The sequence below is a fragment of the Pleurodeles waltl genome, chromosome 3_1, assembly GCF_031143425.1.
Source record: "Pleurodeles waltl isolate 20211129_DDA chromosome 3_1, aPleWal1.hap1.20221129, whole genome shotgun sequence".
NCBI lineage: Eukaryota > Metazoa > Chordata > Amphibia > Caudata > Salamandridae > Pleurodeles > Pleurodeles waltl.
Window position 1 is genome coordinate 1,698,742,024 of NC_090440.1, and position 16,315 is coordinate 1,698,758,338.

A 16,315-nucleotide genomic window follows, 5' to 3' on the forward strand; every position below is an offset into this window, starting at 1 on the left:
ACCTGGGAGGAAAGGCAACCAGCTGAATAGTTCTTGAAAGCCTAAAACATTGTTAACTATTGAACCAACACCAACTGGGCGACCAAGACGGACAACAGCATGATTAAACTGACTGGCTTCAGAAACCGACGTAAACACACTTAGAAACACCACAACTTTTGGCACTAAAAAAGGTGAAACGAAAGTCATAAAGTACGAAAATCCATATGAATCAATAGCTTTGTAAAGTTTTGATAAGTCTTCCCTCTTTCTCAGTTTTTGTATTTCCCCAAAATATGAGCTCCTCTATGAAAGCACAGTAGGAGAATTTGTTGTACTGTTGTTCAACCTGTGTGAAGCAGTATTCCACGACTTGGAGCAACAACACCTAAGACAAATTAATCACGAGAAAAATTAGTTAAAGTCAAGGAAGCGAAGATTATTTAGGGAAGTATTTGCACCAAATATAATTGCTTTGGATTCTAGACTAACAGATAATCTGAGGATGTCAGAGAGAACTCGAAATAAGGATTACAAGCAAATATTTAGTAATAATTAAAGACAACACCAAGGGCAACGATTTTTTTCTAATTGAGGCACATTTTTCCTTTTTGTGTAAAATACCAAGTGAACATCTAAAGAAATCACTGTAAGTGTGTTTATTAAAATCATATGTTGTAATTCCTCTGTATTTCCGTAGAAAATCAATCATTTCTGATGCCAGATCCTCAATAACGTTTCAGATATTTCCTATTGGTATCTAACAATACTACAGCATTAGAAGTCACTATAAGCAGGGGTGTAGCTTCGGGGGTTGCTTTGGGTGTTACACCCCTCTAATAAACATATTTTCCTGTAAATTGTTGGATTCAAGAGCTTTGAGTCGGGTTTCGTGAGGTGTCTGTCGGATTTCACTAGGAATTATACATACACAGACAAAAACACTCACACTTTGTCTCTCTGTTTTGAAAGTCCTCGAAAATGTTGGTTATTTTACAAAATATTGTCTTTTCTCTCACTTAGTACTCCCCCCAATTTGTATTTCTCTCGTTTTCCTCTGCTCCTAGGCACCTCCTATGCACCCTGCTTGTTGTATAATGTATTTTAAAATCATATGCCAGTGTGACTGATAGAAAATCTGAATCTTACCCCCATCATACTGACCAATGATCAATAATAATCTAAAACGTAACAGGGATACTCCTTTTGGCCAGAAGAGCTAGGCACTCCGCACCCATCCCAGCTGAGTTCCAGGTTCCCCTTACAGTGACCAGTTCGCAGGTTATGATCTGCTATGCAAACACTGTTAGTCGTTCCTGTGTTCAGTCATAAAACGCTTGGAGGCTAGGCTTGTTCCATCTCAGCTACCTCTCATTGGCACACTTTAGGGCAGAGTAAAACTTGCTCAACTTTTGCCAACTCCTGTAGACATGGCTGTTTACTTCTTTTGTGAAGGCATTGTCTTGTCCTCGAGGCTGTTTCTTTCTTCAAAGTTTAACAGTTGTGCGTGGAGTATTATTTTTAGAACCATGATACTCAGTCTTAGGTGAATGTTGTATTTCACAAATCCATAAACTAAATAAATAAGTAAAAATACCACTTCCATTACTAATTTAGGAGGGGTGGCCTTAAACCGCAGATCACAAACGTTTAGTAATAGTTTTTTTTAAAACTGTCTTGGAATCGAGGTTTCTATCAACTACTGTCAATTTTGGAAACTGACATTGGAATTGGTGGGCTGCCAAAACTACCCATGCATCCAAAACCTCCAAACTGTGCAGGATTGTTACAAAATGTTTCATCAAAATTAGCAGTAATCTAAATTTGAACACCTCCCAGAAATGCACTAAAACATACAAGCAGACATTTACTAAGGCTTTGCACGTCACTAAGTGATGCACTGGTATTTAATTTCGAGCACAAAAGGCACTGTGAGCTAGAAGGGTGATATTGTCTCTGTGCAAAAAGCATTTTGCTTTGCGTAACAGGGGTGTTGTTTGGGACATCAGCACAAACATCAATAGGTTTTAACGCAAGGTCCAATCTACAAAGATAGCCAGGTAAGGTTTTGCAATTTACTAAAGCCTCCTTGAAGCAGGCATTAACAAGATCAAATATTTCCTACTTTGCATGTGTGCTGAAGTGCACAAGCACATTCAATGTGTGGGATTCTTGTGAGTTTGTCTAGGCAAAGGAATTTGTACTAGAAAGGTATGTTTTAGTTCAAATACTAACTACATAGCACACAATCCTCTCTGCACCATGGTTTGTGGCTGTAGTTGTGCAAGGCAGCCATATTAGGTCATAAGCACAGGGGATGACAGCATCAGCAAAGTAGACATGGCTCTGTGCTGCATTTTCTCTTTTGTGTAATGTAGCACAACAAATATGGTTGCTGTGCTGTCTTGCATGAAAAATTTGCAAATCTGCCCCAACGTGTTTTGAAATATCAAATCAAATTCAGGGCACATCTTTGTTGTTTCAGACAGTTTTTAAAAATATTTAAGTGAAGCAAAGTGAAACATAAAGAACTGTAGCGGTTTGGATAAGATTGAAATTTATGGTTAAAAACAGTGGCAGTTGGTGAACTTAGAAAGTGATGGGCAAAATCAAAATCACGATGTTACATGTTTGAGAAAGCTCATAGATCTTTTACAATGTAAAAAAAAATGAAGTAAAGGGATGACCAAAAAGTGAAGTTCTAACATAACAAATGTCAGATGTTAACGTACAGCAGCAGATTTCGAAAACCTTCCTAAAATGCATTTGTGTCTTCGGTCTCACTGAAATGTTTGAAGCAGACCTTATGCCATTCAATCTCTGTTCAGCAAATGTGAATTTTTTGGGGGCGGGAATTACATATTTTTCTGGCTTACAAAAACAAGACAGATGACTGGTGGGTGCGGGAGTGTTCAATGAGGTATACTGCAATGTCACCATCAGACCAAAGGTTGTTATGGAATTTTACTGATGTCAATGTTATGAAAATCTGTCTTTTGAAACTTGATCATGGAAAGCATTGTTGGCAAGTAAGCTGGGGAGATATGCAACACACACCATAGTAAGCCATGCCATTGAGATTAACCTTATACGTACAACACATTGCACCCTGTTAAAGCTGTACAAATTTCCCAGCAGCAAACTAATCTAACTTATAACAGCACATTGACGCACTGCATCATAGGCTGGCCTTCTTATAAACATATGAACGCCTTTGGTCATACACGGGCCACCCGAAGGCTACATTATACCCCTGACCGTATCCAAGAAGATTCAAACTGCTAACCCCAGGACTTTTGCAAAAGAAACAAAAGAAATCTGGTCCTTTCTTGCTCTGGGCCGGACCCCCGACTGCCTCCTAGACATACTAGCTATGCCCAGAGCAACAGAGCTTTCACTTCAGCCATACATTTCATAAGGCATGTAACACTTGTAACTGGTATTACAAATTCTAGGCATCTTATAATTATCTCATAAAACTTGAAATTGAGGTGAAACAATTAATCAGCCTTTCAAATTCTGCACACCTTTGAGTTGCCCTTTCGTATCTTCAAATAAAGGCCCAATCCCCGACACTGCAAATGTGAGTGACCTACATGCTTTTTTTGCTAACAATGGCACTGAAACCTTGGCAAAGGGTCAATGGAATGTCTGACAAGAGACCTCTCCATACCTCCACCTCATCTTCATGCAAGGAGAGCCCCCGATGTACCTCAAATGTTGCTTTCAATTGGGTGATCGGACCCATGGAGGCCTGGCCAGCACTCTCCTTTGCACCTCTTGCAGATTCAGTCAGTAGTCAGTAGTTGGTGACCAGCTTGATGGTCTTAACTGCTGTAGGCACATTTATAAGCCTTACCAAATCCATTAGGAACTGTTCAGGTAACATATACCGTCTTGTGTTTAGATTTAAACCTGGTGCTTGTAGTTTTATTTTTTTATAAATGTTGAACTACAAATACCATAATGCAATAGAAGGCCGACATAGGACAAGCTACTTAAACAAAACATGCCACAAATCAGGTCGTACACATCACTGAATTATAAGGAAAACACAGGTTTTTTACACACAGTGATGCGTAACCTATACTTCATTATGGGTACACCGTATGTTCCAATAGTGTGAATGAACACAGAAGCTATGCCTGGAAAAAGATCATAAGATAGGGAGCTGGTGACAGAGGGCAGTGCTGGCCAGAAGCTCCGGCGCTCATTAAAAAAACAATAATGAAACAGTGGCCTTTAGTTTAAAAACAGGTGTTCCCCATCCTACATCTTATACCTTCGATGCTCAGTTACCTGCAATTCTTAAATTGCAGGGAGTGCCTCAAATTGAACTTGGGAAGCTTGCTTCACATTTGCTATAATAGTTGTCTGCATTGAAAACTTCACTTAAGCTCCTTGGGCAAAACAGGGTCACTCTCTTTGCGGTCCAGGCATCACCGGTCTTTCTGTAAAGGCAGGTGGTTACCAGATCTAAAGGGCAGAGAAGGTCTAATCTCGCTTTAGGTGGTTGGGTCACTTCCAGACCAGGACACCATAGATCTCTTCTAAACCTTGACAGTGTGCTTGTGGGTGTCTTTGTGGCTTGGCATGGAAGTGTAAGTCACTTCTAGATCTGCCAGTGTCAGTGTATACCTCACTCCAAGAAAGTATTATTATTTATTTTATTTTATTGAGCAAATATGAATTGTAACATTAATCTTGTTTCTTTCTGCAGGGTGGGGAGACGAAATTGAATGGGTTCAGACTTATGAAGAAGCTTTGGCAAAAACAAAGACAACGTAAGAAACAAATCTCTGTTTGTTCCTACAACTTAGGTGGTCTTACCTTTACCAGTTTAAAACATTGTATTCAATATTTCAAGAAGCATCCTTATCTGGGTTTTTGTGATTAGGGGTGTACACAATTTACAGCTTCACAATAAACGTCACTCTATATCTCCAAGAAGATATCAAGATAACACCTGATAAGGGAGGCATTACTCCATCCCCTACATGAAGACATTACTCTAGACATATTTCCAGAAAAATAAGACACTGCACCATCTCTTAACAAGTTATCTCATACTCCTTTCTCACATGAGAGACAATGGGCCCATTTCAGAAAGGTAAACTGAGTTGTAACCATACGTTTACAACCAAATTTACCTTTCTCACGCCTGCCAGGAAGTCACAAAAGCATTCCTGGAGGGCATAAGTTAATTTACGAGTGCGTTCTCAGCCAGGACAGCTGGGAAGACCGATCTCATGAACCCCTTTCAAATGGGTAGGAAGTGTGGCTTGTCTTGGAAGTTTGAGAATTCTCAAAAGGGCCATTTCCAGACTGTGATCTAACCCCACTTGAAATAGAGATTTACTCCAGTAATGTGCAGCAGTTTCTCCCCTTCAGGGTGAGCAGGGGTACAAATCACTCACACATATTGTGGTGATGTAGAGGAAAGGCCTTTTTCACAGGTAAAAATGTTTCACTCAGTGCAAAAAAAAATGTGTTTTTGCATTGGGGCTCCATTCTCTCTATGTGGCGTTCTTTGGTGTGGAAAGTTCCATAGAGGGGGTACAGAAGGTCCTGAGAATAGTCACATGATATTCCAAAAAGTATGCTTGGGAACAGAACCTGGATCAGCTTTCCAGGCGTACGTCTGGGAATGTTTGTGAGATCTAAAAAGTAGTCCATGTGCACCCGCATATAGGTGTGAATCTCCAGGTGCAGCTTTTCTACTGTTTTGTCAACCAGACACAACAGATCATCTTTACATTTACTAGTACTAGCCTTTCTTCTGTTACAAACTGATTGCAGCCTGGACCCACCTTGTGGCGTGAATAGTAAGCACACCCCAGACTTTTAAGAACACCCCTATGTGCTGCGCGGCTAGCACAACACATATTCTGAAATGTGCCAAATGACACATTTTTCCTGCACACAAAGTTGCCATTGGCATCAATACTCTTCACGTTTTCTGATGGGTAGTTGTGGAAGATAAGAAAAGGGCATGAAAAGTAGGGGTAGGTATTCATGCACAATATCATTATCAGTACTAGGGTGACCTTAAAAATACCTTTATCTAACTCTTACACCCATGTCTAGAATATCCTCATATGACGGAAAGATTTACAAGCAACAGAAACTAGTGCATACAGAAATAAAGAGACCGGGTTTAGACAAACAGGTTTCTCAATACCATCCGGGCAAATTTAGAACCATTTGCAGGAGAGCCATCAAAAACTAAACATGACAGAAGATTCCCAGAAGCACCCAGGTAGTTTCCATGCAGATGTCCTGAACAGAATATGTCAGCAAGTGTTTCTAATGTTTCCTTGCCATCAGAAGGAATAGGAAATGATGCTTCTATCAATGAGCCACACAGAAAACTAACCATGTTTGAGGCAGACTAATTGTGTTGGTCTAGCAGCAAGGAGTGCGGCTGCTGGATGTTAGATGACCTGCTAATATTAAAGCCTCTATGTTTTCCAAGTTATTAAATCACCTGCTGATGAGGAAGGAGCATAAGGAATACTACAAAAGGGAACACTGCCATAGGATTTTGGTGGGACCGCTGAATTAGGCATAGGGTAAGTACAGATCAACACATAGGCTCTTTGTTCTGAGAGGCCTGTTAATTCCGAGAGGGTTGCCCCCTCAGAATTAAGTGGAGACCTCAGCTGCTGAGTACTTGCATCCCCACTTGAGGTAATGATACCCGTGTTATCAGTAACTCAGCAGGGAGGTAATACAGGGCTGAATTCTATGGACTCAGACTGGTGCCCATTGTCACAGTATTACTTGCTGAGGAACCAAGAGTTTACATCTCACTGAGTGTCCTCCCAAAGTGATGACCGGTTATAAAGTGTATTCCCAAGAGAGTAGACCGAGATTGCAAGAAACCTTAGTATCTAGGGGATTAGGCACAACACTAAGGAAAACCCCAATGAACCCGACTGACTGAGAGTCTTTCCCACTGAATGGTATAAGTGAAAGAACTCGTTATAATGGCATCCAGTACTGTCCCATCAGTAAGAAAACAACTCGGCTTCTTTTTCACTCCTTTGCATCCAAAAGGGATGTCTTGTATGTATTCATCTTATCACCAGTTTTAAATAAACTTCGAATGAACACCATGACATCCTCAAGAAACAAGAAAAGGGGTTAATCCCACTTTCCCAAGCATAGTAGCAGAACCCCAGCCACTGACTTCCATTTCTAATTCTGTGGAACTCTTCCTGGATTCAGAGTCCAACACAATCACCAAGATGTACCTAGTTGGACAAACATGGGAAAATGCAAAACGCTTTTTTTATGACATTAGGCTGTCAGGTCTAACTCTGAAGGTAACGATGAAGCCTTTTGCTCCATTGCACAAACGGCAGAGAGATGGAAGAGAGTGGAAACTAGGGTTGGCAGAGCCCTGCCAAAGTAATATTGAGGAAAATTACTGCAACTTTTGATTGTTTGGAGGAAGGCATCATCTATGGAGCCATACTTTTATGCATTGAGTAAGTGAACCATATACACCTAAGAGCTGTGAGTTGTAGCAAACAATTTGATTTGAAGACAAAAATATTGGAAAATGTAATAACATTTGGCTAAGCTGAACTCATGTGGAACATAATGAAAGTGGTTCAGATGGCCTGCCTTGGCAATGTTGATCTCAGTGAGGTGAAGTGTATTTAGAAAAATAGGTCAACATGACAAAGAGTTAGTACTTATAGGCAACTCTGGATTGAGAGTTTCAAACAGCACCCCCCCTTCTGAAAATACTGGGGATCAATGTCTCACAAGCCAGTGCGGCAGAGACTCCGAAGTACTAGTATAATGTAGCATTGGTGGACAGTCCTCACTGTCCATAGGAATTGAGGGCTAGTTTGTGGCATAGCTTCGCAGAAAGCCTTACGAGGGGAAAGATTGTGGTGTCATCGCACTATCATCTGATGATAACAGAAAAATGATACAATGCAATAGAGCATCCTTTGCAGGAGCAAAAATTAACACTTTCATGCTAGCTAGGATCTTCCCAATGAGGTTGTTTCTGCTGAGATGGTATCAACAAATACTTCATACAGAGAACATTGCTCAAAATGGTTCAGTTTTTGTAAAGAGTGACAGAAAAAACACTGTCAAAAAGCACTACCAGATTATATACTTTCTGCAGGGGTTGCAGCTACCTCCGCCTTTTACGCTACAGTACAATTCAATACATTGTGTAGATATGCTAATGACCTTCTTTGATGGGCTGGAGGTGCCTGCTTCCGTTACGGTAAGCCAGATATTTGAGACAAGGGAAGGAATAGGTACTGGCTTGCTCCACATTCACAATTGTTTTTAGAAGAAGAGGCCCAAAGCAGAAGTGGGTTGACATGGCTTCCTCATCTCGAAGACTTTGTACACAGGGCTGTGCTGACAGATACGCTGTATGGGAGAAGGTACAGATATAGTAGTTTACCTGTGAATACATTTGGCTTGCACTACCTTAAAACCTCATCTGTAAATAGGTATGATCGATTTTTGTCATCAACCAATATATCCTATTATGTTGTCTTGCATATTTTGTTTCAAGGAAAAAAAAAATCACATTCACGGCTGGCAGAAAGAAAAGTGGAAAATGCCCATGGCATTTGAAAGCACCTGAGCCTAAGGGAACAGCTAGATGTTACTCAGACCCTCTGTGGGTACAACTGGAAACGGAAGTGGCTAGGCAGTGCATGTTGCCACACAATTGTAATGATCACCATACACATCCCGGTGGGAAATTGGTTAGATTGACTGAACAGCTTGTAATGGACTTTCTAAAGAAGTGAAGCAGCAATTATGAGTGTGGAATAGGACACAGGTGGGCATAGGAATAATAATACCATTTACTATCACGGAGCACCACTTGCCACCACCACATGCACTGTGGCATTTGGGACCACACTTACCGAGTCTCTTCCAAAAGAAACCTCTAGAACATTGTCTACCACAAAATAGACATCCCCTGCAACATCTACAAAGACCCTTGTCTTTTTCCAGTTTCATATTAAAGTTAGATCTCAAACCACAACTACAGAACTCCGGGCACTTTGGCCATTTCTATCTTTCCCATTAAGGTTCTGTTACTTTTCAATTTTTGTGCTGTCTTGAGCATGTTTATTGTTTTTCTTCTTTTAGGAAAAAGCCGTTGATGGTCATTCACCACCTGGAGGAATGTCCATACAGCCAAGGTGAGACATTTGGGGCGACTTTCGGCATGTTAGAAATTCTGGGCCACTGTTCTGTCCACAGCATCATCCTCAAGGGCTGGAATTGACCCTCAGCTTTGTGTGCAAGATATATCTCTACTGCTCCTGTGTAAGATCACTGTTACTGTTGAGGCTAAACAGCACGGTCGTGAAATGTGAAGGCCCCATGGGCGTCATTTAGGGATCACCAGGGGGTCAAAGCTGCAACCCCTGGCTTTCCCCTTGCAACTCCTGGGAAAGCAATTGCAACCCCTGGCTTAAGAGGTGGCAACTTGAGTGTCAGAAACACAGGAGCATCTTGTTTTAATGGACATCGGTTGGGGCTGCAATCTCCTTTTTCAGTCAAGTTTTACTACACTACCAGTGAGTAAAAAATGCTTTAAATGTATGTTGTGTGTATGCATGCAGGTGAGTGTGTTTATGTGAGAGAGTGTGTGTATGTGTAAGCATATGTAAAGATCAAATGGCGTGTGATGTCACTTCCTCTACCCCTGGACCCTTTTACACAAAAGATATACAGAACAAACAGCAACACAGAAAGCTTCCAGGCTTTTTGTGACTAGATATTATTTCGCAACTGACCTATGCAGTAATTGGTCAGTTTGCAAAATAAGGATTTAGAATTGGTTACAATCCTACTACATAATTATGTTAATTCGGTTGGCTGCAAATTACAACTGAGCTTGTTCGGCTAAATTCAAAGTGCAAAGGTCAACAGACTGTGATTTGTATGAAAAATTATTTTTGAGAAAAAAAAAAACAGCCCGCTTTCCCTTTAAAAAATAAATAAAAAGGAACTTCTCAACAAAAAAAGTTTGCTTGTTTTAAAAGTTTTAGTGAAAATTTGCAATGCTCTCCCCGACCACTCCCTACTGCCCCTGGAAGTTGTACCCCAATTTGCAAAATGGAAGGAGACCAAAGGGATTCCCTTTTGCGAATAAGTTACCACCCCGGTTTAGGGGTTGGAACCTTTTCAATGGTTTGTCAAAAGAAGCTCCAGTTGCAAACTTTTGATACATTTTCTTCTGAGCTGCAAATAGGAAACAATGCTCACAATATGCCCGGTCTAAACTGCAATGCAGTAATTATTCAGAAACCATTTTTTAGGAGCTGATTAAAGCATGCTGACTCCTAAAATAGATTTCCTACACTGGACATAACTTTTGTTGCTGCCACACACCCAATTTGGGTGTTTGTGATACAAAAAGGTTTTGCATATCTGTCCCTAAATTCTTTATCTCATAGAAGGATTGTATACATATTCTTTTTTGTTTTGTTTTCATTTTGACAGTTTGTTAAGAATATGCTTTTCACTTCAAACATTCTTAGCATGTTTATACAACCTCCTCAGGCGGCAAACTGATCGTAACCGACCACATTCAAATCTCCCCCAGAAGCTTGGCATTGCCTGGAATGCTGTGACCTAAAAGTGATTGTCACCACATTCAAACCATGTGATGTAGCGCAGCACTTCTCCCTTCCTTATAATGCCATATACGAATAAAACAGCTACAAATCAATATTAAAATAATAAGCTTCTAATGAAACAAATTACAACATGGAAATCATATGTGTACAAAAAAAAAATGAAACATATTATATACATATACAAACATTAACTTTATGTATAACAGTAGAAGGTTCCCTTATTTAACAACATTCTTCCATTCATGACTTAAGTCTGTAGTTTGTAATTTTCCCCATTACATAGTCCTTGTGCCAAGTAGATTTACATCTCTCTCTTCTTAACAAAAACTCTTTATCATCATTGAAATCCTCCACCCCGTGGCTCTTTTAACATAGTTCCTGAACCAACCTCCTTTAGTTTTGTTAATCTAGATATACTCCAGACATCTCCTGAGTCTAAAATTGTGACATTTCTTTTAAGAGAAGTTATCACAAAAGGTGCCATGAATTTTGAAATTTTGAACTACCCTTTCTTACTATATTAGGTCTTTTCACTAAAACGATTTTACCGACCTGAAACTTTAGTTCATGTGCACAATTCTTAGCATCATAGTGAGTTTTATGTTTATTTTGATTTTCTCTCCTACGCAGAAAAAGCTCATCATTTGGAAAGTTCATATTTTGTCCCCCACTTATTTTTTATCCACACAGGATTGAGCTTACAATGTGGTTTCCTGCCTTTAATTGAAATAAATGGAGAGATAAATGTAACACTATTAGGAGAGACACAGTGTGCCCACCCAGTTTCTCTCAATATTTCTTTTAGGGATGTCTTATTCAAGAGAGCACGCTTTGCACAATTCTTTATTATCTTATTCATACTCTCTGCTAAACCATTGGCTTGACGTGAATAGAGGGCTGTCTTGAAATTAGTTATTGACAATTCTTTATGACAATTTTTCATTTCCTGGGATACAAACTGTACCCCATTATCAGTTATAAGAGTTTCCGGAACACCCTCCCTAGAAAATTCTTCTCTTAAAAATGTGATTACTAATTTAGTATTTACCATAGCCACAAACTTCGTGAGCACCCACCTAGACGTATAGTATACCAGCAGCATAACATATCGTTCATAATTGGCTAGAAGATCAAATGGCCCTCCTATATCTAGACCTAGCTTAGTCCATGGCTCCACTGGAACCTCAACAGGTGACAAAGGAACTGTGTGAGTTTTCTTTATTTTGTCATTATTCGCACAATGCCAACACTCTTTTACCACCACTTCAACCTCTTGATCCATTTGTGTCCACCAGCCTTGGTGAAATTTCTTACTAAATGTCCTTCATGAGCCAAGTTTACTAACTTCTGTCTCAAAACATCAGGAGGTACCACCTGTTCCCCTTTTAATACTTTCCCATCACTAATGCTAAGTTTGTCTTTTACACAAAGACATCCTTCCACATTAGTTGGTATATATTTCTTGTTTGGCCAACCATTTACAATGAGTTCCTTTAATGTAGATAATTCTAAGTCGTTTGAAATAGCATTATCCCACTCACTTTCCTCCAGGGCTGATTCACATATCCAATCTACAGTTACCTTCTTCACACACATCTACACTATGGTTGATCGGCAGTCTAGAGAGATGATCTGCCATAGCATTCCCTGCTCCAGGTATGTACTCAACTGTAAAATTATAACTGGTCAATCCATCTGACCACCTCCCGATCCCTGATGGGATACATTCTCCATCTCCTTACATAAGAACATACGAGTAAGTGGGCGTTGATCCGATCTGACCACAAATGGTATTCCCCATAAAAAACAACTTAAAGTGGATAATTGCCCAATATGCAGCTAAGGCCTCTTGTTCAATATCTGAATAAGGCTTGTCAGCACCTTTTAACGATCAAGAAGCAAAAGCAATCACCTTCATTTCACCATTCACCATTTGGGCTAAACCTGCACCCAAACCCTTCAGAATGGCATAGGTCAATAAAATTGTTTTCCTGTGAGCATCAAAATGTCCCAAAGTTGGAAGATTTTCAATGCTGCATTTAATACTGTCGAAAGATCACATTCTTCAGTGCAGTTTAACTGCACCCCCTTCTTTAAGAACAACCTCAACGGTTGAGAATCACTAGCAACATTTTGGATATATTTTTAACAAAATTCTGCTAAACCAAGAAATTATTATACTTGGTCTTTGTTTTCTGGTTTGGGAGCTTTCACAATATTGTATGCCAAATCAGTTTTTGGACTTATACCTTCACCTGAGATAGTGTGCCCCACATAAGTTACAATGAATACTCTGAACCTCCACTTTTCTTTATTTTATCACCAAGCCTGTATTCTGTAATCACTCCAACACCTTCCACAATATTTCATCATGTTCACATTGGTTACGTCCATAGACCAAAATATAATCCATGAAAAACAAAATTTGTCTAACCCTTGCTTCATGACCCTCTGAAAAGCCAGTCCAAAAGGCATCCGGATGAATCTAAATGCTCCCAAAGGGGTTACAAATTATGTTAATGGCCAAGAATCAGGATGGAGCATAACCTGGTGTTAAACAGAGGACAAATCCATCTCACTGAATAATTTAGCATCTTTGGTTAAAGCCAGAGTTTTGGTAATATTTGGTAATGGTTGATGATGAACCCAGATTTGTTTATTTAATCCTCTCAAGTCAACAGACATACAAATCTCTTTACCCCCATCCTTTGGTGCTTCAACTATAGGGCCAACCACTCTGTGCACTCAATTTCTTCAATCACTCCTCTTTCTTTTTTTTTGTTCGAGTGGTGCTTACATCATATGAGAAACTTTCCTTACTTTAGACACACATGGTATTGCACCATTCTTGAGAACAATTCTATGTTCAAAATTCTTTAGTAACCCCAACTCATCTCCAAATACTTTAAGAAACCTAGAAACTATCTCATCTGAAAATCCGCCATTCCATTATTAACACTTTCTGTTCCGAATTTGGATATAATATTATCCCCATGTCCCTTTGATGTCTCCAACCTAAAAGGTTATCATTCCTTTTTGCAACATACACTTTTCCAGTTGTTTCACGCTCATCAAATTGAATTCTCATCACCGAATAACCCAAAACATCTATTTTCTTTCCTCCATACCCAACAGGATTTGTATCTAGGGGTGAAATTCAATTTCTCCATTCCCAAATATTGAGTTCCAATTCTTGTCACCAATCATCATCCATGGTGATCCTGAAACAGCAAGTACAAAAACTTTTTTTCCTCCCACCACAATTTCCTATTCATGCATTTCTGTTAGATCTGCGTCCACACATACATCATCCTTTATGCAAAAAATATTTTTTTATTCACATTCTTCTTCTCCTTCAATACAACTCACCACCTGTTGTTTATTCCATTTACACACCTGGCATAGTCCCCTTTCTTACCTCATCTCTTGCAGACTGTTAACCTTGCGAAGCATCCAGGACTATTGGAAAGATGTCCTTCGCTCCCACACCTAAAACATCTTACACCTCCACTTTTTGTTGATATGAAAGTATCATTTTGAGAAAATTTCTTCCCAAACTTTTTTTGTCAATCAATCAATCAAAATTTTTTATAGAGCGCGCTACTCACCCGTGAGGGTCTCAAGGCGCAGGGTGCGGGGGTCGGGGGGGGGGCAGAGAGGGTCACTGTTCGAACAACCATGTATTGAGGTTCTTTCTGAAGAGCAGGAGGTCCTTGGTTTTGCGAAGGTTGGTGGAGAGGGAATTCCAGGTTTTGGGGGCGAGGTAGGAGAAGGACCTGCCTCCTGTGGTGGTGCGTTGGATGCGGGGGACTGTGGCTAGGGCGAGGTCGGCTGATCGGAGGTTGCGTGTGGGAGTGTGGAAGTTCACTCTTTCGTTGAGGTAGGTTGGGCCAGTGTTGTGGAGGGATTTGTGTGCGTGGATGAGGATCTTGAATGTGATTCTCTTGTCTATGGGGAGCCAGTGAAGGGATTTGAGGTATGGTGAGTTTCATTCGTGGCAGGGGAGGCCAGGGACGAGGCGTGCAGCTGTGTTCTGGATTCTCTGGAGTTTGCGTTTGAGTTTGAGTGTGGTGCCGGCGTAGAGGGCGTTACCGTAGTCTAGTCTGCTGCTGATGAGTGCATGGGTGACTGTCTTCCTGGTCTCTGGGGGAATCCATTTGAAGGATTTTATTTTTAGAGTGCGGAGTGTGTGGAAGCAGGAGGAGGTTAGAGCATTGATTTGCTGTGTCATGGAGAGGGAGGGGTCCAGGATGATGCTGAGGTTGCGTGCGTGGTTTGCGAGGGTGGGTGCGGGGCCTAGGGTGGTGGGCCACCAGGAGTCGTCCCATGTGGTTTTGTTGGGGCCGAAGATGATGATCTCGGTTTTGTGGGAGTTGAGCTTGAGGTGGTTAGTGGTCATCCAGTTGGCGGTGTCGAGGAGAGCAGTGTGTAGGTTGGTTTTGGCGGTGGTGGGGTTGCGGGTGAGGGAGAGGATGAGTTGGGTGTCATCTGCGTAGCAGAGGATAGTGATTCCGTGTGCTCGGAGGATGTTGGCTAGGGGGATCATGTAGATGTTGAAGAGTGTGGGGCTGAGGGAGGACCCTTGGGGGACTCCGCAGATGATCTTGGTAGTGTTGGAGTGGAAGGATGGAAGGCGGACTCTTTGGGTCCGGTCGATGAGGAAGGAGGTGAGCCAGTCTAAGGCTTTGTGGCGAATTCCTATGTTGTGAAGACGTGTGCGGCGTGTGTGGTGGCAGACGGTGTCAAAGGCTGCAGAGAGGTCTAGGAGGATGAGTGTGACGGTCTCGCCTTTGTCGACTTTGGTCCTGATGTCGTCAGTGCATGCGATGAGGGCGGTTTCTGTGCTGTGGTTCTTGCGGAACCCAGATTGTGAGGGGTCAAGAGTGTTGTTTGCTTCGAGGAAGTGGGATAGGCGGGCGTTGACTAGTTTCTCGGCAACCTTAGCGGGGAAAGGGAGGAGGGAGATGGGGCGGTAGTTGGAAAGGATCTCCGGGTCGGCTTGTTTTTTTTTTTTTAGGAGAGCAGTGATTTCCGCGTGCTTCTAGGGGTCTGGGTAGGTGGCAGAGTCGAAAGAGGAGTTGATTATGTTGCAGAGTATCGGGCGATGGTTGGGCTGGCTTTGTTGTAGATGCAATGTGGGCAGGGGTCGGAGGGGGATCCAGAGTGGATGGAGTTCATGTTTTTTTCGGTTTCTTCGTGTGTGGTGGGGGCCCAGGTGGTGAGTGTGGTGGGGTGGTCATGAGTGGGGATTGGGTGAGTGAGGGGTGTGTGTGGTGGGTGTGTGTGGTATGAAGCTGTTGTGGATGTCCAGGATTTTGTGGAGGAAGTGCTTGGAAAGGGCGTCACATAGGGGCTGTGTGTGTGAGGGGTCTATGTTGCTGGCTTTGGGTTTGGCAAGGGTTATGTCCCTCCTTGCTCTTCATTTTCTCATGTTTGTCTACTTCCTTCTCTGCATTTCTGCCAACTCCTGTTACTTCATTCACTGACTCAGCCACAAGCATGTTTTTCATCACGCATTTCATGCACCCACATTAGTATTCTCCATATCTTCAACTACAGCTATCCTCTCTTTCAAAGTGGAATTTTTTGCTTATAATTTTTCTTGTATTTTTACGTTGTTCATGCACCTGACAATCTGGTCTTTGACGTACGAGCTAACGTTTTCAAGGCTGCAACCTATGTGCCAATTTTCT

General features: G+C 41.4%; 1 protein-coding gene across 1 annotated transcript in view; it reads left to right on the forward strand.

Annotated features, from left to right (window-relative positions):
- Window positions 1–16,315, forward strand: part of LOC138285516 (anterior gradient protein 2-like) — a 51,678-nt gene that overhangs the window by 14,157 nt on the left and 21,206 nt on the right. The window contains exons 3-4 of the mRNA XM_069225529.1: window positions 4,700–4,763; window positions 9,124–9,176. Coding sequence (XP_069081630.1) covers window positions 4,700–4,763; window positions 9,124–9,176 — 117 coding nt within the window. The remainder of the gene's footprint in view (window positions 1–4,699; window positions 4,764–9,123; window positions 9,177–16,315) is intronic.